Source organism: Ictidomys tridecemlineatus, chromosome 11 (genome assembly GCF_052094955.1).
Source record: "Ictidomys tridecemlineatus isolate mIctTri1 chromosome 11, mIctTri1.hap1, whole genome shotgun sequence".
Taxonomy (NCBI): domain Eukaryota; kingdom Metazoa; phylum Chordata; class Mammalia; order Rodentia; family Sciuridae; genus Ictidomys; species Ictidomys tridecemlineatus.
The window spans coordinates 36,021,512-36,047,499 of record NC_135487.1 but is presented as its reverse complement, the minus strand read 5'-3'; the positions used below and the strand labels follow the sequence as shown (position 1 = coordinate 36,047,499).

General features: G+C 47.4%; 1 protein-coding gene and 1 long non-coding RNA gene across 3 annotated transcripts in view; one reads left to right on the top strand and one right to left on the bottom strand.

The window, feature by feature from the left end:
• Positions 1-10,391, bottom strand: part of LOC120890762 (uncharacterized) — a 28,133-nt gene extending 17,742 nt beyond the window's left edge. Inside the window, exon 1 of the long non-coding RNA XR_005735179.2 lies at positions 10,225-10,391. This is a non-coding gene — a long non-coding RNA (uncharacterized LOC120890762). The remainder of the gene's footprint in view (positions 1-10,224) is intronic.
• The window catches only part of Agbl4 (AGBL carboxypeptidase 4), a 1,323,233-nt gene that overhangs the window by 1,281,566 nt on the left and 15,679 nt on the right, over positions 1-25,988 (top strand). For both annotated transcript variants that reach the window (XM_040288638.2, XM_040288637.2), the window contains exon 12: positions 25,463-25,559. In XM_040288638.2, coding sequence (XP_040144572.2) covers positions 25,463-25,559 — 97 coding nt within the window. The remainder of the gene's footprint in view (positions 1-25,462; positions 25,560-25,988) is intronic.

The window sequence follows — 25,988 nt, the reverse complement described above, 5'->3', positions numbered from 1 at the left end:
AGAAAAGAAAAATGTTTGCTGTTTGCCTTCCCTGTGGCAGTCACTGCCAAGCACTTCATTAGCTGATTTAACTCTCATGGTTGCCTTGTGAAGTAGTGACCATTTCTTTCTTTGCAAGGGAGGAAGCATTAGTCCATGATATTCACTCACCTGGGGTCAGACCTGTGTGGACTGAACTCAGAGCCCCATGAGCCTACCTGCTCTGCCTCCTGGGTTTCCATCCAGATCACCTGTGGGACTTGGCCTCCTGACCCATCCATCCCCAGCCCTACAGCGTACTGCTCCTGGGGAGGCCCATGGAAGACCACCCAGCTGTGGTAGAACAGACCCCTCTCCAAAGCCCCAGCTCGCCCTGCCTCTGCTCTGCCTTGGTTTTCTTCCAAGTGACAGAGAGGCTCTGACTTGGCTTGAGCTTCTCCATAACTCTTCTCCGGAAGGTAATTGTTGAGGGAAAGTTACTGAAAGTCATTTTTAGATTCCGGAGCAGGACAAGAAAGAACAATGACTTCACATGTGCATGACTAATTCAAAGCATTTTAATCTTCAAAATGTCAAACTTTATGGTCAGTGGCTGTTCCACAGTGAGCAGTGGCACTGTGAATACTAAAATACCAAGATGGCAGGGCTTCTAGCCTGGGAGTCTTTGTAAGGGTGAAGGATCAGCAAAGGTGGTGGCTGCTGCTGCAGGCCAGCTCCAGTGTGCCGTTCAAATATATCATTGTGAGCCATCAGCCACTGAGATTCAGACGTTCTAGTAAATGGCATACATTAGCATGAGTCTTTATTGCCACTAGAAAGATCTGCATTCTAAAGGGGGTGGGGAAGGGGGAGGATGCTTAAGGTCACAAGGGCACTAGTCCAAGGTCACTGTCCTGCTTTTCCCTTCATGGCTTTAAAACAGCATTAAGTCATCCATATTGGACCCACCAATGATTGAAGATAAATTTGGAATCAGTAATTAAAATCTGCCTCATGGAACCTTAGGACTATGTCAAGAAATAAGGGCTCAGAAAACACCCATGAGATTCTGGTCAGCTAGACATCAAGGAAGCCAGGCTGGAATCCAGTCCATGAGAAACATGCTATATGACTCAGCAGCTTCGTTTGCCCTCTCTGGGCTTTCATCTTCTTATCAGTAAAAGTGTTAGGGTGAAAAACACACAACGGTATTTACCAAGCACCCACTCTCTCCTCAGCCCTGAGCTAGGCACTGGGGATTAATGAGGACTATGATTGCTTCTTCCTTCAAGGGGGCAGGTGAACTAGTGAGACTATAATGTCCTTTCCTGATCAGACATTCTACGCATTCAAGTTGCAAGTATAAATGTTCCATCAAGGGCCTTTGGCCCTATTTAGTGTCTTAAATCTATTGTGACCTAGAAACAGGGGTTGGAGCATCACAGAATAGACAAGAGACCCATGGGGTCCAGGTAGATATGCCAGTGAACACCTAGTAATCAAGAGGACCCTGAAACTGGTCATTAATTTGGTCAGTTATTCACTCTTTTGTTTAGCAGGAAGTTTCCAAACTCTCCTTCTGTGCCAGGCCCCTGTCTAGGTAGGTCAGGTTAGGCCCCTGCATGCGCAGAGTGCAGTCTTGTGAAGTTGACGTGCAAACATTACTATAAGTAGCAGTGTGCTGCAGAAACACAGGAGGTACAGAGGCTCATGAGGAAGAAGGTGCGTGACTCTATCTGAGAGACAGGGATGGCTTCATAGACAGGAAGCCTTGAGCTAAAACTCCACAGAAGAAATGGACCTAGGACCTAGGCCAGAGCCCAGAGGCATGGCACAACCGGCTGTGCTTAGAAGCTGGATGCCTCTGGAGCTTCGAGTGCGGGAAGGGCTATGGATGGGGGTCATTCCACCTGCCTCACTGATGTTGGGCATGTGGAGGTGACGCTTTGGCCAACAGGATGCTAACAGAGCTGGCTCACACGGAGGTCTTCAGTGAGCTGGTGCAGTTTAGTTGGCCGCTGAGTACCTGCATGATCTAACAGGAGAGGAGCCTGCCTTGGGAGTTTCTGCCACTGCGGTCCCCAGGAACACCTGGAAGGCAGATCGGTACCCCACCTAAAAACTGGAGCCCAGCCAGCCCAGAGCCCCCTTCCAGCTGAGTTGATCCCAGATCAGTCATACCCACCTCCTGTGGACTCAGGACAGAAAGAGAAGGAAACGTCAATGCTATTTAAAATAGATTAAATCTTTAGGGCAGGGACTGCAGAGATGAGGTGGGCAGAGGGGTGGGGTCCTTGTTTTTGCACCCACCAAGGCTAGTCATTTTGAGTGAGGAATAACACGATCAGATTGGCAGGAGTTTTAGCAGCTGGAGAAAGACAGTAACTGCCCGACCCAGGGGAACTTAAGAGGCCAGATGAGTCTTTCCAGCTGAGCCTTCCATCTGGGCCTGTGAGGACTTCAGCACTGTCTGTGGCCAGGCCCAGGGAGGGAAGCTTATTAGAGAGTCCCAGCCTGGGGCCTTGGGTGAGTTACTGCTGTTCCAAGGGACGGATCTTTCGACCTTGCATAGCCCTCCAAGGCCCAAACTGCTGGCTGAAGGAAGCCCCTCACTCTTTCCTTCAACGGGCAAACAAATATCATTTTCTGAGTCCAGGGCATGATCAGGAAGCACTGGCTTAGTGCTCTAAGGGTTCCAGCCCCTCCCTTCCAGCTGACCTGTCCCCTCTGAAGGGCCATTTCCTTTAGCCCCAGGTGTGCCTCCTTCCTCTCATGCTCGGTGGTGGCAGAGAACAGAGAGCCAGTGTTGCACCTCTGCATCCAGGAGATACGAGCCTGGGACTTTCTATTGCCTCATTGAGACAAAAAGCAATAGAATGCATTTAAATTCAGCTATGCCTGTGTCTAAAACCTTCACAGCAGCCTCTGCTCTATCCTGAGCACTGCTCCTGGCTCATCTGGACCCGACGTCTCTACAGGGCCCATTCCCCTCCCCACCAGGCCCATGTAGGGCTGGGCACCAAAAGAAAAGAGAGTCGGGGGTTCAGTGTGGGCCCAGAATCTCTGGGACCTAGGGAGGGCCAGAGGTCTGGTGCAGGTGGGGGTGACCTCCTGGAGAGGATGGGTCTTAATATTTCCCAAGGTGATAGAGCACACATTGCACAGGTGTTTTCACATATGTTGGCAAGGTCACAGCTGATTATCACAATAACTTTGTGATGGAGGAACAAACATTCCCATTTTAAAGTTTAGAAAACAAAGGCTCAGCAAGGTCAAAGAATCAGACAGAGCTGCACAGCCAGAAGTGGCTCTATTAACCAGAGCCCTGTAGAGAAACAGAACTGTAGATTCTGTTTCCAATAGGACGGATGGATAAACAGATAGATGATTGATAGATAAGGAGAATGTGAGTGTGTGTGTGTGTGTGTGTGTGTGTGTGTGTGTGTGTGTGAGAGAGAGAGAGAGAGAGAGAGAGAGAGAGAGAGAGAGAGAGACCTTTTAAAGAATTGCCTCATGTTCTTCTAGAGGATAGCAAGGGTGAGCCAGCAGCTGGAGACCAGGGAAGCACCAATGTTGACGTTCAAGCCCCAAGGCCACCTGGGGCTGGTTTCCCTCTTGCTTAGAGGAGGTCAGTCTTTTGTTCTGTTTAGGCCTTCAACTGATTGAATGAGGCCCACCACATTGGAAGGCACTCTGCTTTACTCAGAGTCCTCTGGTGAAAATGTTAGTCTCATCCAAAACACAGAAACATCCCGAATAACATTTGACCACGTATATGTGCCCCACAGTCCAGAGCAAGTTGACGCAAAAAATTCGCCACCACAGTGGGAGTTAGCCTGAGTTTGCCCCCGGTCCTCTGTCTTCAGAACCTGAATTTGACCCCAGCAGAACACCAAAAAGAGATCTGCTCTGGAGCTTAAAGAAAGAATTTCAAGTGGCGGCATCTAGTCCAGTTTGGTAATCACAGATTGAGGGTTCCATTGTATGAAGCCCTATCAATGTTGAGATTAAATACAGAACAAGACACATCTACCTTCTCAGCCCAGCAAGGGAACCTACAGCCTACAGCAAGGGAAAAGCACGCTGAAGAGATCATCATGAATAGAGGCTCATGAAAAGAAGTGGGCATATTAAGAAATTGGCCTGTCTAAAGAGGCAAGGGATAGTTAGGGACTGAAGTTGGAAAATTTATTTGAGGCCAAAGCATTGCATGCAGTGCTACTTCTTGGTTTCCAGCTTATAAGCAATGTGGAGCTAGAGAAGGTTCTTGGGCAAGAGAGTAGCATGAAGAAACTGCCGTATTAAAAGGTGCGGATGGCATCCACAGGAGGAGCTAGTTTACCAGTGGGTACTAGTTTACCAGTGAGTACTAGTTTACCAGTGGGTACTTCCCTTGGTATGATTCTGGAAGCTTTGTGAAGTCCATACTTTATTCCCCAATCAAGAAAGAAGCCACCAGCAAGGGCCAAGAGCTTCTCCCATCTACTGACTTCTCAATGAATCTGCAAAATTAAGGATGAACACCGTGTTGTGGCGAGCACTATTCTAGATATTTTCCCCAATTTAATCTCAAAACAACCAAATGAAGAGAACATGAATTCAGAGAGATGCAGTAACTTTCCTAAGGTTACACAGCTCATAGATATGAGGCCAGAATTCCCCCTGGAGCTGTTGGAGTCCAGTGCTTTCCCTCTTAACCACTAAACTCCAGGAAGGTGGGCTTGGGAAGGGCCCTGGATGCTGGAGCACTGTGAGGAGAAAAGAGGAGTAAATGGAGGGGCAAAGGGAAATACAGGAGTTAAGAAGCTAAACAGTGCCTCAGCAAGGCCTGACGCACAGGTGGATCAGGGGAGTGGGAGGCCCAGTCCTATGTGAAAGGCACAGAAAGCAGCAGGGGACCTGGGAAGAGATGGTGAGGTTTACTGTAACCACCCTCCTCAGCTCCCCTCCTGTCCTGAGGGTTCCTGTTGGTGGTGGGGAGGGCGGCCAGTCCCTCCAGAGTTTAACCCTCCAGCGCCCAGCAGAGCAGGCCAAGAGGAGAGGGCAGGCGTTCCCTCCTCTCTCCCATCTGTGACCACAGCCTTACCTGGAGGGAGGCATCAGCTGTTGTAATTAGGCTTCATTAAAATGCTGATTAATAACATCTTGCCTAGGGCCAGGTGTAGGACAGGACTGGCTTGGTCACTGTAAATGTTAGTATTCTTTGCAGCTATTTACCCACAGGTTACACCCCTGCAAGGCCCAAAGGGAAGGAGTCACAGAGACTGTGAAAATGTCCCTGAACAGGGCACCAGCTGCAAAAGGCCAGCACAAGAAGATAGAGTCTGAGCCCAGAGAACCCTGTAGGTCAAACTAGGAGTCTAGGTCACAGAGCGGGGAGCCGCTGGCAGCCACGCTGCCTCCTTCCTGCAGATGTGGTGTGGGCCAGGAACATGTTTGCGAGCTGGTGAGTTGGTTGGTTGAATTTTCAGTTTGAGGTTCTTTGAGGGGAGCATTTACTGTCCAACTTGTCACTGACAGCCCCCCCCCCCCGTTGTTTCCGTATCTGTCACTGCACATATTTACATCACGTACCTGTCCCTGGAAGCCATTTGAGTGACTCTTTTGCACATGCTGGAGAAGACAGCAGTAAGAGGGATGGCAGTAAGAGGGATGAGTCTCCATGCTGGGAAAATGGGCGGGGGGGCAGAGCACAGACAGAGCAAGGCACGCAGCATGGACAGGGGTCTCTGGGACATTGCAAATGCCAGACAGGATGCAGAGAAGCCCAGAGGTAAAGCCAGTGTGTCGCCCAGATGGATTGGAGCCTGAGTAGGGAGAGGGAGAGAGGGGTCAGGAGAAGGCAAGGGAGCCCGAGCCCAGAGGGAGGTCCCTATTTAATGGGTTTGGACTCCATCCAGAGAAAATGCGGAATCATTAAAGAGGTTTAAGTCAAGAAAGGATGTAGTCAGATCGGCATCACAGGAATATCACTCTGGCAACGGTGATAAGAACGGTTTGGGTGGCAGCAGGGAGAGACCAGAGGCTGTGGCAGTAACTAGAGGAGCGATCGCGAGGCAGCTTGGGGCTGAGGCCCCGTGATGGAGGGGAGCAAAGGCACTCAGCTGGGACCTTTCTCCACCTTTCTTGAGTGTGGGATCCTGGGCCTTACTGAGTTCATTGGATGTTCAGTGACTGTGCACAAAAAAAAGGGGTCTGGCCGCATACCCACCTTCTAAAGAGAAAGTGAGGCTCTTGGGAAGTGCAATGTTCAGGGCCCAAAGGTAAGAGGACAGCCCTGAATGTGGTCTCCTGGCCACTCTCTCTCTTACATCTCATGGCAGCAGCCAAGCTTTGCCAGTTTTTAATTTGAACTCTCACAGCTAAGCCCAGTTCTACAGCTTCCCAGGGATCAGCTCATCCCCTGGAGCTGCTGGTGACTAGAAGCTCTTCGCCATTCCTTTTCTGGGTTTCAAGAAATCTATTTTTTTCCGGGCACCTATCTGGTGATCTGCCTGTCTGCTTATCTGTAAATCACCTTTTCTGCTTCTCATTCTGTCGCTGAGAATTTCTTTATCTTTGAAATATTCTCTCTGCCTTTCTCTCCCTGTTTTTCATTTCCTAATTCTCTTTCCCTCTCCCACTCTGATTCTCCCACACCATCTCTATCATCTCTCCCTCTTCCTCTTGTCCTCTCTCCCTCTCCTTTCTGTTTCTTCTTCTCTGTCCCCAGTTCTGATTAGACAAATGACTCAGGGATGAGGCCAGTCTCTGCCCAGTGGTTAATTGATGGCTGCTATAGAATTGCCTAAGTGAGGAACTCTTGTCATTAGCAAGAGATGGGTTGCCTTGGCCCACAACTAGGAAACCTTTGAAATCCTGCATCTAAATTGCTATTCTTTTGACTGCTGCTAGTGATGCTAATTAGCTGTGTTAATTGGATGTTTTGATATTTGAAGAGCAAAGCAATCCAACTTCTTCCTCCAGAAAGCCAAAATTATTAATGAACTTGGCAGCAGTCTTGGCTTTTTCCGCAGTGGGCACAGCCAGAAATTTAGGGGCAGGAAAAGGGGTTGTTCTGAGGAAGTGTTGAGAGAGAGAGAGAGAGAGAGAGAGAGAGAGAGAGAGAGAGAGAGAGAGAGAGAGGGAGGGAGGGAGGGAGGAGGGGGAGGGAAGGAGAGACTGGTTGTGGAGATTCCTGGTGGTGAGGTCATCCATGGGACAGTCCCAGAGACCTAGCATGAGGAATTTGGCCCTCCTCCTCTGCCACTGCAGGCAGTAACCGTGGACAGGCACACCTGAACTTTCGCACCCTGGTGCCTAGCATGGCGCCTGGCACATATTATCATTTAACATATTTTATTGAGTGAATAACCAACAGGATCCTTGCTTTTGAAGTCAGTCTTGGATTCAAATCTCAGTACAACCACTTTGGGCTAGATGTTTTGAGCAAAGGTTGTCATCTGAGTCCCAAATTTCCTCCCAAGTACATATTGGTGAAGACTTTGATGAACATGATTTTCTCCAACTTGCTACATCTTTACAATCATCCCACTGTGAATGACAGACAACTGGTACCCTACATACTGAGCCTGCCTTTTTATCTAGCTCAGAGGTGGCAAATCAATGCTAAGGAAAAGATATGCACAGAATTCTGTGAAGAACAGAGCACAGAGCCAATTCAACCTTAAGGAGTCTAGGAAGACTTTTCAAATGGCCTGATGTTGAACTCAATCTGAGTAAGCATTCACCAAGAGGAGAAGCAAGGTTAGAAGGAAGAGGACAGCATTGCACAAGTGTCTGCAAAGCCTGGAGCCACGGACAAGCACCTCACTGCTCCAGAATACAAGGCCTGTGATCTCTCAGGGTCCCATTAGCTCCATGCAGTGGAATTCCTCAAAAACCCCTTTTTCCTATATTGTAGAATACTTATTCCCCAAGGAGAAAACCATAAGGAAGGGCAGAACCAAGATGCAAGGAAAAGGAAGGTTGGGTGTTGTTGAGGAGGCTTGATGTCTCCATCACCACTGAAAGCAACATTCTTCAGGAAGTCAAGCTCACAGCCTGCAATCTGGTGGCTTCAGTCAGGGGTCTCCAGAGAAACAGAACCACTAGCAGACATAGATCTAGAAGTCTGCATCTCCTATTGATTCTATGTTTATGTACACACACACACACACACACACACACACACACACACACACTCTCCAATTAAGGAGGTTGAGAAATCCCAAGATCCAATCAACAAGCTGGAGTCCCAGGAGAGACTGGGTCTAAGTCTAAAGGCCTGAGAATGAGGAGAGCTAATGGTGGGAGTTCCAGTCTGAAAGAGGACTTGAGACCCAGGAAGAGCCACTGTTCCAGTTCTAGTGCAAAAGCCAGGAAAGTCCAATGTCCTTTCTCCAGCAGTTAAATAGGAGTCAGGCAGGTCTTCCATCCATTAGGTGAAGCCTATTCACATTAGGAAGGGTGACATGGTTTACTTGGTCTGTCCATTCAAATGTTCATCCCATCCAGAAATACCCTTACACATAACACTCAGAATGATATTTGGCCAAGTAGTCTGGGCACCCCATGGCCCGGTCAAGTTGACACATAACACCACCATCTTGCTGGTTAATTGTCCCATAGGACATTTTCAAACACCATCTGGGAAAGCACAGTCAGAAAGTGTGACCACAAGTTCCAAAGGCTCAGTACAAAAGTTGGTAACTGATGCTATAATTGGGAGAAGCCAGATCATAAGAGGATCTGACATCAGGAAAAGGAGCTTGGGAACTTATCCAGAAAGCAATAAGGAATCCAAACCACCAATGCAGAGATGCTACATGATCTTTGATGGCCTATTTCATAATGCCTACTAGACCACAAGCCCTCCAAAGTTGCCACTCATATCTGAGTTACCTCTGTATCTCCAGGGGTAGGCACAGTGCCAGGAACACAATAAATGTTCATAATTGGTGGCTGAATAAAATAGGATGGCTAAATGGCTATCCAGAGAGTGAGTGACCTGCTCAACATCCTGTGAAACCTGATGACAAAGGCAGGCCCGACCCCAGGCTAGAGCAAAAGCCAAATACTCCTGCACCAAGTCACAGCTTATTCAGTGTTGTCAAGTTTGAATGCATTCTACATGTCCCATCTGTCTCTGAAATGTCAACTCCTTTCCCTCAGGAAGCCTAGGCACCCACACCCAACCTCAAAAAGCTCACTGGCCTTATAACCTCACCAGTCCCAGCAACGTTCCAGCCAGATACCTTCTCCTAGGCAACCCACTGTCATCATCAAATATTTAAAAATCACCCATCATGGTCCAAGGCCCAGGACATTGACAGATAGATAAAACACAGTACTCAAACACTAGTCTGAACCTCAGCACCTCTAGGGCACAGCACATTCTGATGCCCCTCAGTGTCCATCATGGCTTAAGGAGGCTGAATCATTGAGTGAAGGAACTTCCGGTGGTGGAGAAGAAATAGCACTCACAGAGATCGTATCACAAAAGATAATAGGTTTCTGGTGCCACGGAAGAGGGCAGAGTTCAGAGTAGGGGAGAGTTCTCTCAGGAACAATTTTCAAAGATTTTGTGGAGGAAGTGGAAGTTTCTAGGCTAAACCTCAAAGGATGACCGGGACTGAGAGCAAGATGGAGATGCTGAATACCGCAGGTAGAGAGAGAACGAACGTGAGCAAAGACACAGGCTCCATTAGTACTTCCTCAACAAGAGTCCACTCATTGTTTACCAGGTGCTGAGAAGGGCTCAGGGGAACCCGGTGTCCTCCCAGAATTCACAACTCCAGAGTGGAAAGAGGCAGGAGGAGGTAGCGCGCGCGCATGTGTGTGTGTGTGTGTGTGTGTGTGTGTGTGTGTGTGTGTGTGTGGCGTTGGGGTAGATTGGGGAGGGCAGTGGTTCAACATTAAGGGAGAAGTCTAGAGAACATCGATTTGGTAGGGCTAAATCAAGAACATTCAAGGATCAGACATTTCAGATCACCTTTGGTCTCCATTCTCTACCAGCTACAAGAGGCTTTGATATGCAAGGAGAGAGAGCTGGCACTTACAGAGTTCCTGCCATGTACCAGTAGAGAGTGCTTTTCAGGCAGTGTTCTTATTTAACATTCTAAACCACTTTGAAGTAGGCCTGTGTGTCCCCGTTTTATAAATGAGGAAGATAGTTTTAAGCAACTGGTTAGTGGTGAGATCTTTGTGATTCCAAAGTCCCTGCTTCCCCCACCACCACCCACTACCCCACGCTGACTTTGTTCTCTTTCCTTCCACATCACATACCTTTGACGGCCTGTAGACTGTGTGTGTATACATGCATGTGGCTGCTCACATCCTCCTGCATACGAGTACCAACTGTGAGCTAAGGGAGATTCTGATTACTTCTGTCCAATTAATGCTCTGTTCATTCTTGCTGTCTTCTTGTGATTAGAATTAATTGCTGCTGATTACACTGTGTGGAAGGAAAAGGATGGGCCATCAGCAGTTCCGCTTGGGGGATCAAAACATTGTAATGCAAAACAAAACTGGCTCCTGAGGACTTGAATTTTAAAATTTGCTCTGTTGGAGCAAGATTAGGCATTCTGTGACCAAAATCAATATTCTATGACCCCGTCCAGGCAGAAGGACAACCTGCCCCTGTTCTGGTCAGCAGTAAAGATAAAAGGAAGTGAAGCAGTCGATTTATTTGGAAAGCTGGTGGGTGTAAAAAAACTGTTCACGTAAATTCGCAAATCTATTTCCTGTCTGTAAAATCAGGAGGTTTGATGAGATGAATTCCAATTTCTTCTATTAGCTGAAATGGGGTTGTAAGTAACAGAAACCCCAACTCAAATGGACTTAAATAAAAAGGGGGAGTTAATTAGGTTATAAAATTCTAAGTCCAAAGGAAAACTGGTCTGGTCATACAGGCATAGCTAGATGGAGGGACTCACATAGTGTCATCAGGAGTTGGTCTCAAGCTCTCCAAGCCTACCACCTCACCTGTGTTCTGAGTGTTGGCTCCATCCTGCTAAAAGCTCTCCCCATGAATATAATATGACTGCCAGCAGCTCCTGGTAGTTATCTTATCCTTTCAGAATTAAGGGCTGTGTTTTTCAGTTTTCTCTTACTATAACAAATAACTGAAGTGGTCAACTTATAAAGAAAAAAGGTTTATTTTGGCTCATGATTTTAGAGGTTCCAGTCCATGGTCAGGTGGACCTATTGCTCTTAGGCCTCTGGCGGGGGTGCTGGGTTGCAATGTCAGGGAATGTGTTGTGAAACCAATTTTCTCACTTCTTGGCTAGGAAGCAAAAAGAGAGAAGGAGGAAGGGGCCACGGTATGTCCCCAATGACCTAAGGACCTCTCACCAGGCCACACCTCTTAAAGGTTCCACCACCATCCAATAGTGCCACCCCGGGCACCAAGCCTTTAACACTTGGACCCTTGTGGGATATTCAAGATGTAAATTACAGCAAGGGTAGTGCCCTGCTTCACAAGGCCCAGAATTAAGTTTCATGGGGCTATAAGCTATACTTGACTAATTGTTGTGGCTCCCAGAGTGTGGGTAAGAATCAGCCCCTCCTGAGCCACAAGAGCTGAGATTGGGGGGTTCAATATGAGGAAAAGGGGGTGTCATGAGAAGGGAACATAATAAGCAGGAAAATAAAATGAAACAGATATCCACTATTGGAACCTTCTGCTCACGTCCATTTTATGATTCTCTAATCACTGGCATACTGTCAAGTCCAGAAAAGGCGGGGTAGTTTAAGGCCAAATAAAAAGTGGATAAATGACCTGTTTTTGAGCATGAGCTTCTTGTTAAACTCCATTCTGGATGCTTCCACACCCATCATGTCATTCAGTCTCCAAAGTGCTCTTGTCAGTAGCTAGATGATAGCCAAGGAAATAGAGGATCAGGGCGAATCACTTGCCTGACCACTTGTCCTTGACTTGTTCTTTCCACAGGCGTTATCTGCTGGTGTATCAGACTGGGGAAGAGGCAGGCTTGCCCTCAAGGAGTGCAAGGCAGTCTGATGGGGAAGAGAGACAAAGAGCAGTGGAGATAGTGGAGATTATGGGTGCAGGGGGTACATTCTAGGTCTAGTGGCCCCCACGCCATGCTCCCCTTTGTCCCTTCCCGGCACAGACCCAGGGCTCCCTGCTCTGCATGAGGGGGGACATTGCTCTGAGGGTCTATGGTTCTAGAGGAGCTCTTGGGCTGGGGATGTGGCTCAAGTGGTAGTGCGCTCACCTAGCATGCGTGAGGCACTGGGTTCGATTTTCAGTGGCACATAAAAATAAAATAAAGATATTGTGTCCACCTAAAACTAAAATAAATAAATAAATGTTAAAAAAAAGAGGAGCTCTGTCCCTGGGGCCCAGTATTACTTCCTTAGCTGTACCTGTAGCTATAACTAAATGCCAAAGGAATCTGACCCCTTTACCCCAGGATTCACCTGCATGGGCTAGAGGCCATCATTTCCTCCACAAAACCTTTTTACTCCTGCAACCAAGAAAGAATCACATCTCTAGCCTCCTTAGAAATGGCTATCAGATGATGGTATTCAGGGCTTCCTTCTATTCATTAGACAGTCCCTTTTCCAGGGCCCTTGGTCTGATGGACTTTTCCTCCTTTCATAGGATAGAGAGAGAAAGAGCAAGTCCACATTACCTTTTGGAGTTTGTGATGTTTACCTTAATACCCATCCTGGTTCCCTATAGAATTTCTTTTTTCTCTCGCAATCCTATTTTCAGTTTACTATTACTACCATTTCTCCCTTCAGTGAAGTCTTGAGGTAATTCTGACCCAGGAAGAGGAAGAGGCCAAATTTCTCTCCAAATGCCTACCATTGGCAGTACTCATATTTTCACAGGCACATGTTTAATTGAACACCTAGTATGCCAGACACTCTGCTAGGTACTGGGAAATACTGTGAACAGAGCAGGCATGTTTGCAACCACCAAACTTGGTAGTCTCATAGGAGAGGCAAATATTTATCAAAAAGCACACATTAAAATGCAAAGTTATGATGTAAGAGTCTATGAAGGGATGCTAAGATATGCTGGGAGGGCCATGACTTGGTCAGAAGGTCAGGAAAGGCTTCAGTTAGGCTGAGGTCTAAAGAACTAGTAGAAGGCACCTAGAGACAATGGTGCAGAGGGTCTGGGACACCGTTCCAGGGAGGGGAATCATGAAGTGACGCAAAACTGGTAAAAGAAATACCTGTTGCCCAAGGGACAAATAAGAGCATGGGCTATAATCTGGCCAGTGGTCTTATTGTTACTAAAAAAGAGTAGGAAGGAGGAGGCATGGAACAGGCATGTTTATATCCTGACATGAAGTAAATTCTAATTAGTATTTGTCAGAGAGGCCCAGACAGTCTGGTAGTCAGACAGGCCTTAGGTACAAGAAAATCACAATAACTAGACTACAACCACCTCTTCTTTACCTGGCCATGTCCTGCTTTTCCTCCAAATCCTCCAGTGTTCAACCTTATACTCCATTTGTCAGTTTGCTACTCCCCTATAAAGTGAGCTTTATGAGGCTAGAAGAGCTTGTCCCATGCAGTTGTGTTCCAGCAACTAGAAAAGTGCCTGGTATATAGTAGACTCTCAATTATTTGTTGACTACATTGTTTAATGAAGACTCATCTCAAAAGAAAAAAAAAACCCCACACAACTAGCTTTTTCAGTTCAGCTCAGATGTTGCCTTCCCTAAGCCTCTGGGGTCCTTCCAATATCAGATGTCACCTTCTGAGCTCCTGCTTCCTTTACTTACTTCCCTCTGCCATAGGAGTCATTGCCTTGAATCGCGATTTTTCTTTGTTTCTTTTTTTACATGTCGTCTCTATGGGCTGCTCCAGGACAGGGGCAGATCTCTTATCTCCAAATCCACACCAATGGCAGTGGTAGCTCACACAGCAGATACTCAATAAGTATCAGGTCAATGAATACTTTCATTTTTTAAAGAGTTAATAAGGAATTACAGAGTAATACTAACTTTTAAAAAGCAGCAGGCCTTGTAGCTGGACAGATCTAGTTTAAGTCCTCATCCTCTACTTGCAAGCTGAGTGATGTTGGATAAGACCTCAGTCTTATAATCTGTAACATGGGGATAATAAAATCTACCTTGTTTGTGAGTAGCAAATGAAACTAGCACAGTGTCTGGAAGATATTAAGTGTTCATAAACATTAATTCCATCCCTAATTTTCAGTTTTTGTGTCTTGAACTTGAACAGTTAAAAAGAAGGTAGAGTAGGGAAGAAAACTATAAAATGTTAGGGCCAGAAAGACCCTAAAGATTGTATTTAAGCCCCAAATAATACCTTTCCTAGGGATGGGATTATTTGCTTGACATGGAAAAAGGACATCCCAAAATGAGGATTAAATGCATGGAGGTGGCCAATAATGAGATATTATGGTGGAGTTCACTGTAGTAATGATCACCCCTTGGTCAAAGTGGGAAGGTAGCTCAATTCCTCCTATTGTCCATAAGGACAATTTGAAGCCCTGGAGTCAGAGACCTGCCCAAAGTCACAGAGCAGCTGGTGAAAGCTGAGGCTCAAATACGGGTCTCTTGGCCCCTGTGATACTGCTTACTGCTTATTCCACCAGCGCACGAAAGGGCTGCAGATTTAGGCCTGATTAGGAGTGAAGACACAGGAATGGGGAGTGGGCTTCATTTAAAGATCCAGGATCTTATATCCTGCCCCTGCTCCAAACACTTTAGTGGTCCTCTTAAGTTGTTGTTCCAGGGCTCAATGTGTCCCAAAGACTGATCCCCAATTCTCAGCCACAGAATGGCCAGGCCCCAGCTGGGTTTCACAGTTACCCACTAGCAATCACCTTTGTTGAGCTATTCTTTGACTCCTACAGTAAACTGGGTCCCTGGACTCTTCAAGGTTTTCTAGTTAAGGTAATGCACATGCACTTAGGACAGGCTCTACTTCTGTTCATGCCATTCCAAGTCTATCCTGATCTCACTTTTCAGCACTGCCAGATTCTCACTAATCCCAGAAAAGTCAGAATATAAGAAAGGTATGGGTTGAGAAATGACAAGAGGGGCAATTTCCTGAGAAGTGGTGATAAACGCAATCATCTCCACCCACAGACCTAGCACAGAGATTCTTAACATTTTGAAGGATGTTGAAACCTGCAGAACATTATGAATATTCACCCCAGCAAGTTCACATGCACATATACAGTTTTGCCTATAATATCAGAGGGTTCAGGAAGCCCCTAGGGGTCCCAGGCAGGAACTCCTGACCTAGAGGCTCACAGAACATCGGAGCTCAAGGGTTTCAGCCCATCAGCAAGGCAATCCCTCCTCCACCTGTACAGATTGGAAAACTGATCCAGAGACTCACCTCGCACAGGCCATGCATCCACCCAGAAACAGAGCTGAGCCCGACACCAGGATCATCAGTGTTCCTGTTCGTATTATGCCCCTCCTCCCTCTTCCTTCCCTGATGCTCTGAGATAGTGCTGTGCAAATATTTACTTTGGTCTTTGGTCTTGTTTTTACTGAGTATCAGTTGACGCTTCTAAAAATATATACACAAGTAGGGGCTGAGCATCTCTCAGAGAAACAGAACCCTCTCTCAGGCCAAGCGGCATTGAAGTCCTAACAATTGCTGAACTGTGGCCCAGCTGGGCAGCAAGAGCCAATTTCCAGAGCCGTGGTCAACTGTCAGTGGGGAAATTGCTGGTGCTTGGAGTGGAAGAGGAGGGGGAACCGGAGGGAGAGGATCATGTCTCTCTAAAGTGAGAAGCAGGTCTGAGACGGATAGATGGAAACATCTGTAATCTGGGCAAGTAGGGAAGTGGGAACGCCTCAAGGACTGAGGCGTGTGTGTGTGTGTGTGTGTGTGTGTGTGTGTGTGTGTGTGTGTGTGTGTGTGTTGGGGGGGATGGAGGGAAGTCGCTCTTCCCTGACAAAATAGTGTGAGGGGGCTGAGATAGCCACCCTCCGGGGTTAATGCAGCCTGTGACAGTCAAGTCCCTCTCCCTTCCCATCCACTGTCCCTTTTACAGATTCAGAAGCCAAGGCCCCTCTCAGTCAAGTCCCTGCCCACCTCTTCTGCTTCCCCTGTGACACGTCCACTCTACATAATCCCTGTCCAACCACCCCCATGAATTTTTTGATTGTCACCTGCTACTAATGAGTGAGAGAGTCCAAGGATGCCACTAAATACCCTACAATGCATAGGACAGTGCCACAGTGCAGAATCATCCAGCCCAAAATATCAGTAGAACGTGGACTGTAAGCAGCTCAAGGCAGGACATCTCTGTTTTGTTCACCGACACAGAGCCACCATGTGTGATGTCATGCATGTAGTGCAAGGCCCAGCACGCTGGTGTTTGATAAATATCTGTTGAATAAATCAATGAAAAACAAATAATGAATGAATAACACCAGCCTGCCTATCTGAAATCCAAAACTCCCCCAAGGTCATTCCACCCAGAATCAGGCATGTTGGACCTGAGCTCAGATCTGCATCTGTGCCGACTTCTCTCCCAACTTCTCCAGCCAAGTGGTCAGTGCCACCTTCATGCCCAAGACTGGTTCTCATCATCTCCTTGGTCAGAAAAGACTTCCCCTTGCTCCAGGGAAATTTGTCTTCTGGGTGGAGCAGAGAGAGTGAGGATTAGGCCTAGCGATCATCTGGTTCAACCTCCAGGCAATTTATAGAAGAATAAAATGAGACACACAGCTTGGAAGAGATCTCAGGCTCCTTTCCTGAACATCCAGAAAGCAGAGATTTTAAAAAAAACAACGATTTCTTCATCTCTTCTCCTCGTCTCTCTGCCCTTTTCTTTCTCCCTCCCTCTTGTTGCTGCTTTGTTTTGTTTTCCTGTTTCTCTGTGAATAGGCCAACCATGTGCTGAATCTCTCTGGAGACACACTGAACTTGACGTACCCTTGTGCTTGAAGAGTTCACACTTTGTTGGAGATGACAGTTTCATAAATGATAATGATAATATAAGGAGCAACTGCGTGTCAGAATTGTGCTGGGAACTTTGAATGTATAACTTCTAATTGACATAATAATCCTGTGAGCATTATCCATTTTAGAGATGAGAAAACTGAGGCTCAGAGAAGCTGCCCTAGGCCACGCAGCGAAACGTGTAGGAGACAGAATGAAAGCTCTGCTTCTAAACCCCACGTTGTAAATAGATGCCCGGCAGGATATAGTGTCTGGAGATAAGGCTTAGATCATTTCATGGAAGTCATGAAGGCCAGATTTGAACGTTTAGATCTTACCCTGTAGGTGACAGGGAATCAGTGTGGGGTTGAAGGTCAAGAAGTGACAAGATTAGCAATTGTGAGAATGTCATTCTCAGCAATAATGGAAGAAACTGAAGGCCAGAAGAGCAATTAGAAGGCTGAAGCAATAGTTCAGATAAGAGATAAGGGCAGAACTCCACTCCTGACACCTTGAGCATCTTCATTCTTAGCTCTTAGCTAAGCAGATGGACTCACAGGAGCATGGAGTAGGGTGACTAATGACATCCAAAGATATCCAGACCTAATCCCTGAAACCTATCAATGTTACCGCCCCCCACACTCTTTTATTTGGTACTGGGGATTGAACCCAGGGGCGCTTAACCACTGAGCCACATCCCCAACCCTTTTTCATATTTTATTTAGAGACAGGGTCTTGCTGAGTCACTTAGGGCCTCACTAAGTTACTGAGGTTGGCTTTGAACTCGTGATTCTTCCTCAGCTTGTCAAGCTGCTGGGATTACAGGCCCAGCAAATTTATGTTTTAAATGAAAACATCTTTGCAGATGTTATTGTTGAGGATCCTGGATTATTGAGGGAGAGCACTGCATGCAATCACATGCACCCTGATGCCAGGGAGGCAGATGGACATGTGATAGACTCAAGAGAGGGAGGAAGTACGGACCTTGGAGGCAGAGACCAGAGTGCTGTGGTCACAGCCAAGGAATGAAGCCCCCAGAAGTCACGGATTTCTCCCCTGAAACCTCTAGAGGGACCGCAGCTCTGTGGACACCTTGATTTTGACCCAGAGAAACTGATTTTCAACTTTGAGTCTCCAGAACTGGGAGAAAATTATGTCTTGTTGTTTTAAGCCATCAAATGATGGTTGACTTTTTACAGTAACAATAGAATCTAACACAGACCCTCACGGTGATCCCAGACTCAGATTCATTCTTGGATGATTGACATCCCTCTCCCCCATTCGCAGGTAGGTGGTCCCACTCTGGAGTAGGCCTTGAAGAAAGCCCCTGTCCTGTGGAGCTCCTTCTACATGTCCAGAGGACGCCTCCCCTCATGTCACTCACTGCTGGAGCCTCCCCCTGCCCTCGCGGCCACCTGGGCCTCTCCTGGCTCTCTCTCTTTCCTCTCTCCTCTTTACTACCTGCTTCTTATACTCCTGTTTCTCTGCCTTTGCCCCCGTGGGTCCCTCTGAGTGCTGTTTCGTCTTCTGTCTTCCTACCCCTTTCCTTCTCTCTCCCTCCCTCTCTCCTCTTTATCCCTATTGTCTCTCACTCTCTCCGATGACTTTTCTCCCTCTCTGTCATTTGCTACCTATTTTCCTACCCCTCTCTGTCCCTCGCTCTGTTTCTCTGCAGTCTTCAGGTCTGAGTCTCTCTTGGCCCCTCTGAATATCTTTCTCTCTTTATCTTCCTGCTTTATCCTGATGAGTTTCTCTTTGTAGCTTCCTGTCTGTGTGCATCTCTTTTTCTTTTGGTCTCTGCCTCTACTTGTCTATCTGGAGTGTTCCCTCTGCTGTCCCCCGACCCCCCTACCCACACAGGGTCCTCCAAACCTCAGCCTCAGGGGTGCCTGGGGACTTGCCTGGAATCACAGAGGACTCTGTGATTACATCTGCAGCCTCCACACCGTGCTTAAGAAAAGAATTCTTCTGTTTAGTCACACACCTGTCCAACGCCGTGGGAGGACTGGCGAGGGAGGCAGTGACAAAGATTTTTCCTTGTTGCATTGTTCTTCTGGCTTTCCCTAGAGGCTCCTAGACAGGTGCCTCTTAATACTCCAGCAATGCTGTCAGCTTTACCAAAGAGAAATCACTTTTCCTTGGCCAACCCCTCTGCAGAATTAATCTTTCCCCTTTAATGATGATCATCTGTGGCTGGCAGGGGTAGGAATGTGAGCAGAGAAACAATTCTAGGTGGAGGTTTCCAAACAGGAAGCAGATCAGAGTTAAGTTTTCTTATTTGGAGGCAGGACAATGGCTAGGAAAGACAATGGTGAAGACTGGGGTCGTCTTGTATCTCTTGGTTTTATCCAGCTCTCAGGACAATCCTGGTGCACAGAATAAATCCTGGTGCACTGGAGCTGAGAGTCTTCCTCGTGCCAAGTGTGTGTCTCACCAGACGAATGACTCTTGTCTGCAGAATGGAACACAGAGATGCCCAAGACACAAGTCCAGGGGAAGGAGGAAGTAAGATGCACACTGATGAGTGGAGTGGTCCTCTGTGCCCTGCAGGGCAGGACAGAGCAGCAGGGAGGGCCACGAGAAGACTGCAGAGAGGAGGATCCATGAAGGAAGGAGCAGAACAGGGAAGGGAGGCCACAGACCAAGAGGGAGAAGGTGTGGGGACTCGTCCCCTCAGAAGACTGTCCCTGTGCCAAGAAGGAGGTGTTCCTGACCCCCACCAGAGGGGGACTTCTCCCCAGTTCAAGCTTTAGGCTCAGTTGGGGATTGGGCCAGGCTTCACAAGAGCTTGAATCTGAAATGACCAGTCAAGGCTTGTGTTTTAGATGAGGAGGCTCAACTCACCCTGGTGCTGGTCACCTCAGTGACCTCCTCCCAAGTCCACTCAAACCTGCCTTTCAGTGAGGCCTCTCATGACCACCCCGCTTAATGCTGCAGTCTGCTCCCTGTCCCCAGCGCTGCCCAGGCCCTGCTCCCTTTCTTTACTTCATCGTTGTTTTAATCACTGTGACCCAAAGACCCAACAACTTAGAGGCACAAAACCATTGTCTTGGTTTGGTTTTTAATCAGAGTATATCTTGAGCTTTCCAAAGAACTTGAACACACTACATGATCAATAAATATGTATTGAGTGACGGAATGATAGATATGACCCATGGATATTTTTTTTCCTTTTTGCCTACAGTCTGTAAACTGAGGACCATGGGGACATGGGTAGGCCTCCCTGAGGAGAGGACACATAACCTAAGAGTGGACAGTCAAACCTGACAATCAAAGCCTTCACTAGACTGTTCACAGTCTAGTAGCGAGTGCCCACCTTTAACTGAGCACTTCAGCTACCTGGGCCCTCAGTCCTTCTCTGTCCTATTTCAGGTCACGGGACAGGCCACACTTGGGCCTCTGCCGACACTTGTCTCTCTCTTTCTCTACTCTTTTTGTTTTCATCCTTCAAGTCTGTTGTACGCCCACATCCACCAAACCTTTCACAATTTATCCATTTGGAATTTAATCTCTCTCTCCACGTCTGCAGAATTCTGTGTCTGGATTTACGATGGCACTTGACAGAGCAGACAGCATGTTTTTAGAAGACACTGAGGTTCGTGTGTTTCCTCTGTCACTTTCAAGCCATGAGACTGTAGGTTAATTATGTAAACTCTCTGATTTTCAATTTTCTCATCTGTGAAATATGTGCGGTCCCGTGCTTTGACCTTGAAGAGCTGTCCTGAGGATTGGTGACAGTAACTATGCAGCACTGAGTGAACTTTTCAAAAAATAGTAGTTGCTTTGGTGAAGGTGACAGTGCCCCAGCCTGCTTGGTAACTGGGACACGTCAGTCTCTTCCTTTGGACTATAAAGTGTATCTGCTTAATTCTTTTTTATCTAGCCCCAATCTCTTTCACCTTTTATAGCAATGTACACAACAGCTATGTGAATGAATGCATGAGTGAATGAATGCATGAAAATGGACAGTGCATACCCAAATCCTTGTCACTTGTTGAAGAGCTCAGTGAAAGGGGATGCTGGGATGATTGACACCCTTTATTTCAAAACAATCTGGACAGAAGTCACCAGATCAGTCTGAGTTTCCAACTATCTCAGCCGAACCCTCCGGCTTTATTGCTTGAGGCTCCTGATGCCACTGGCCCCGCGTGGCTGGCCATTCTCTGCCATCTGTGAGAAGCAGACCAATGACCTCCATAAGACTCTGAGGATAGTGATTTTCAATTTACAGACTATCCTGAGATTTTTGCGGACAATGAAGAGTTGGGAATTTTAACCCCAATTTTTTTCTCTCTTAATACTGCAATATATTTAAGAGTCCCTTCCAAGAGAATTATTGCCTCTCCTTGCCTGGATCTTAAATCTTTGTTCAAAGACAGCTTCTTTTAATTGAAAATGTTCAATCAATCTTTGCCCTTCTTCCCACCGATGTCCCATTCCTTGACTCAAATGGGGCCTTTGTAGTAAATAACCTAGAGTGAGGCTTTAGAATTTGAAGAATAGGTAAGAGGTGAGAGCAGGGACAGGAAAGAGGGCTGCCCCAGACGATGGTCACATTTAAGGCACTTAATGTGGCACTTGTGTCTTTTAAGCACAGCTTGTCCAAATCATCAGCACCTTACAGTGGGACTTTTTATCGGAACAGCCCAACTCCCTTCCCTTTGGGAAGTTCAAGAGGATTGATTGACAAGGATTCCATCTGTGGTTGTTTCCAGACTGACTCTCAGTGGGGAACGATCAGGTGTCTCTCCCAGGTTCATTCATTCAGTCAGCCTCATGTTGGGTACAGCCACATGCTCATCCTGACAACCCCATGAGCTGGGCATTATTATTCACATTTTATAGACAAGGAAACTGAGGCTCAGGGAGATAGATTAGCTTATACAAGCTCCCACAGTGTTCTAGCTCTGTAGTTCTGTGTTAGAAATCCTGCCCTAAACTTATGGCAAAACAACAACAGCAGCAGCAGCTATTCTTTCATGTTCTCGGTGGGTCAGAAATTTGTGAAGGCTTCATGGGGTAGTCTGAGCATGGAGCCTGGTGCAGTTATAGCCAGACAATGGTTGAGCAGGGGCAGCAGAGTGCTAGAGGAGCCAGAGGCTGACTGGGGACCTCTCCTCTCTCTCTTCATGTCATCTCAGGGCCTCGAGGCAGTCAGACTCCTTGCAAGGAGGCACAGGACTCCAGCTCGAGAATTCCAGCAAGCAGGGTACAAGTCACCTTGCCTTTTCCAACCTTGTCTCAGAAGTCCTACAATGTCACTTCTCCCAGTTCTGCCTTTCATTTGATTGCAAATCCAAGGGGAAGGGATTTAGACCATGACTCTTAGTGGAGGGGGTATCAAGGTCATACAAGATAATCACACGTGAGAAAGAAGATGTTTTTGCAGATGTCTTTGGAAAATGCAATCTGCCGTGCACAGCATGTGGCAGAGCCAGGATTTGGATTAGACACGTCTGCTCCCAAAATTTCTGTGACTTTTTAGCTCAGTCCACAGGGACCTCTGCTTTCCTCTGTGCCCTGTAGCTCTTACTGTCAGCACACACATCTATAATTTGGCCTCCTCCAGCCAACCAGAGACTGGCTGAGCTAAAGCAGCCAGCTTGCGTCTGCAGGCCCTGGATGTGAGACTACCTCCTGGGTCTGCTGGTCAGAGAGGCCACACCCAGAGCCAGCTTGTAGACTTTTAAAAGAAGGGGACAGAGAAGGTCAGCCATATCCAGAGGAAGAAAGCAGGTGGCAGCCTCAGAGCACAGCAAGCCTGCGGTGCCTCTCACTGTCACAAACATTTTGTCTGGTGTTTTTCCTTCTCCCACCGGGGGGCTGACCTGGGATGACTCAGGCTGTGACAGAAAAGGTGCCTTCCTGTCAGGAAAGAGCCCAGGGCAGTGGACAACTGGCAGCTCTGGAGTCAAACGTGCCTGGATTTGGGTCCCAACTCTACCCCTTCCAGTTCTGTGGCTTTGGACAAGTTTCTTAGCAAAGGAAGATAAAATTACCATTGCCACCAGATTGTTTTGCAGATTAAAATGCTTGTGTAAGCTGAGCACCCAGCACAGTGCCAGGCATATAGCAGGTGCTTTATAAATGCTCATCTTCATGTCTCAGGCTATGTCCAACTGCAGCTGGGGACTTCTTGAAGAAGGCGGTGAGAACTCACTTGGCTACATCTCAAATGCAAGTACATCTCATGACCCTAGAGGGAGTGTGGCCCAGGAGCCCAGCCAGGCCCCCACAGCACCAAAGGCAGGCCTGCATAATTGCCCTGACATCTGCATCTTTTCTTCTCACAGCACTTGTCCTCTCCATGGAGATCTACAAGAACCTTCCCACCTAAAGTTCCTGGCACAGTGCAGGCTTCCCAAAATGCTGTGTGGAGGCATGGGTAGGCAGTAGTGGAAACTGTTTAGGCCCTGTGCACATTTTCTCTTCACTTGGAAAGGCCCTCTTCAGCTGTCCTGCCTTAATCATCCAGTGGAGAACAGTCCTTTTCCAGGGACCTCCTAGGACCAATCTCAGGTCCTGTTCCTCTGTGCATCACCATGCATGCCCCACCGCGTGCTCCCAAGTCAGGGGTGTGAGTCTCGTCATCGCAGTAGACTCAGGTTCTCAACCATGTATCAGGCAAGGGACCCCCAACATGAACCTGAAATGGTGCAGATCCTGGAGGTGATCCTAGGAGGCAGTTTGAGAAGATGCCCAAGTTCAAACCCCAGCTCTAGAACTTATAAGATGCCTTTGGGGCCATCCCCCACCCTCTCTGAACAGTGAGAATAAGAATAGATCTGCCTCATGGGGCTGTTGTGAGGCTTAAGTGAATCAGTATACATAAGGCACTTAAAAGATTGCCGAGCACATATTAAACATTATATGAATATTAGCCATTGTTTATACATTCAATAAATATATATTTCACACCTGTTGCCAGGCAAGTATGTGGGTGACCAGATAGGTCAGATATGGCCTCTGCCACAGAGCTAGCAGGCCATGGGGGGCTACCGAAAAGAGACAGTGAAAATACAATGTGATAAGTGGTCAGGTTGGTGAAGAACTGGGAGATAGGCTGTGGGGACACAGACGGTACCTCTATCCTAGCAGGGGCACCAAGGAAGACTTATCCAGGGAAATGACAACTGAAGTGATGTGTGGGGGCTGAGGCCGAGCTGGCCCTGTAGGTCATGCAACTGGGGCAGTGGTCCTGGAGATGCAGGGTACAGCAAAAGAAGTTCAGTACCGCAGCACCAAGGTGGGCAGGAGGTGGTAGGCAGGAGGGTCCAGCACAAAGCTCAGAAAATGACCAGAGACCCCACCCACCATGGACAGCCTGATAAATCATGTCAGAAATTTGGGCCTTAAGGGCACCTGAGAGCTACTAAAGGATTTTACCCAGCTGAGTAGCACTGTGGGATGTCATTTTAGAATACCCTCTGGCTACTCAGTGTAAAGTATCCTGGAGGGGGCATCCTGTAGCAGGAGGCCCACAAGGACAGACAACAGCAATTCAGGGAAAAGATGATATCAGACTATTCTGGGGGATGGAGAGAAGTAGACAAATTCAAAAGAGAGGAGGCCTCATGGGGAAGGATGGGGAAGGCGTGGCTGTGTGGGGCTGTGGGCCAAGGGACAGGAACGCCTAAGGTTCGGTGGTAAACACCTAATTCCCTCACTAGGAGATAAGTCACAGATGCTTTTGATGCAATCTATTCTGAACCATGACAGCGTGGGGAAAGGGTGCCACTGGGTCCTGGGAGGGGAGAGAAGAGTATCCTAGAAGGCTCTACCAGGGAGCGATCATCTAACTGGAGAGTTGACGAGCACACACTAGGCAAAAAAGAGAAGCACTTCAAGCAGAGGAAATAGCATGTATGAGAACCCAGAGATGCAAGAGAGGACGCGCAGGGCAGATACTCTGCTGTGGAAGAGATGATTATTGTACCGATTCCTACTAGTGTGTTAATGGTCAATATGGAATTGGCCCTTTCACCTTCCCTGGGGAGTTTATGCTTTAATAAGTTGGTCATAAATCCTTATCCTTGCATTTCAAGGTGGAATGGGGATATCATTTAGAGTCAAAGGGTTTTACCATTGTACCTGAGATTACTGAAGCAGATGACTGACTAATCCCTGAAGGTCAGGTAAACTCTGATCTAAATGCAATAAAGGTTCTCTTGCCCTTGGGCCTCGCTCATCTGACTTCATCCTGAGACACTTGAAATCAGACCAGGGAAGCCCAGTGATTTCAAAAGGGCCACTGTTCATCTCAAAGCTCTGTGCACAGACTTTGAGGTAAGGGTATCCAGACCCTGTCCTAGAGCCTCCCCTTCCCATTTTTGTGTTCTTATGCAAATTACTTAAATTTTGTGCATTTTGTGCACTTCAATGTCCTTATCTATAAAGTGAGAATAGCAACAGTGATTACTATTTAATAATAGATCAAATTTAATAGTGATCGCCATTTGGCGAGGATCTGAAAAGACAGAACAAACTCCAACCTTAGAAAAATGAGTGGTATTACTTGCCTTAGTTGCTGTTGTCATTTTTTGTCACAAGTCCCCTTTTCACTCAGTCTCAGTTTCTCCTTGAAGTCACTCCTTAACACACGTACCTGCAGATATGAAGCTGGGGAGGAACGTGGCAAGAACATTTCTGGATTATTACCGGCTGAACCCTCTGGTGGAGAAGATGGCAGTTCCCGTGCCCAGGCTGCGGTAAGTGGCACAGCAGAGCAGTCGGGCTGGAGTCTTGGTGCTGGCTTCCTTTACCCTCTTCTTCTTTTCCCACCTGTACCACAGGAGAGCTAGCCCCAGCCTTGCCACAGAGCCCATGAATCCAAAGAGCATATTCCTGAACACAAATATCACTAAGTCTCTCCTCCTTCAGATTCTGGGTTGTAGTTGCAGATTTCCAACCAGCCGCAGGTGATCCAGGACGAGGCCCTTGGCTCACCTGGTTGGTCCCAATGATCCTCACTGAAGCGAGTCCTACAGTTCTGAGCCCCAGGTCCCCAGAGAGTTGGCATGACAATGCACTCTAATGACACCCTGTTTCAGACAGGGAGGAGGTGGTCGCATTTCTGGGACTAACACAGTAATCCACAAGGCTGGGTGGTGCTGGGCATCTGAGGTCAGTCCCTGCTC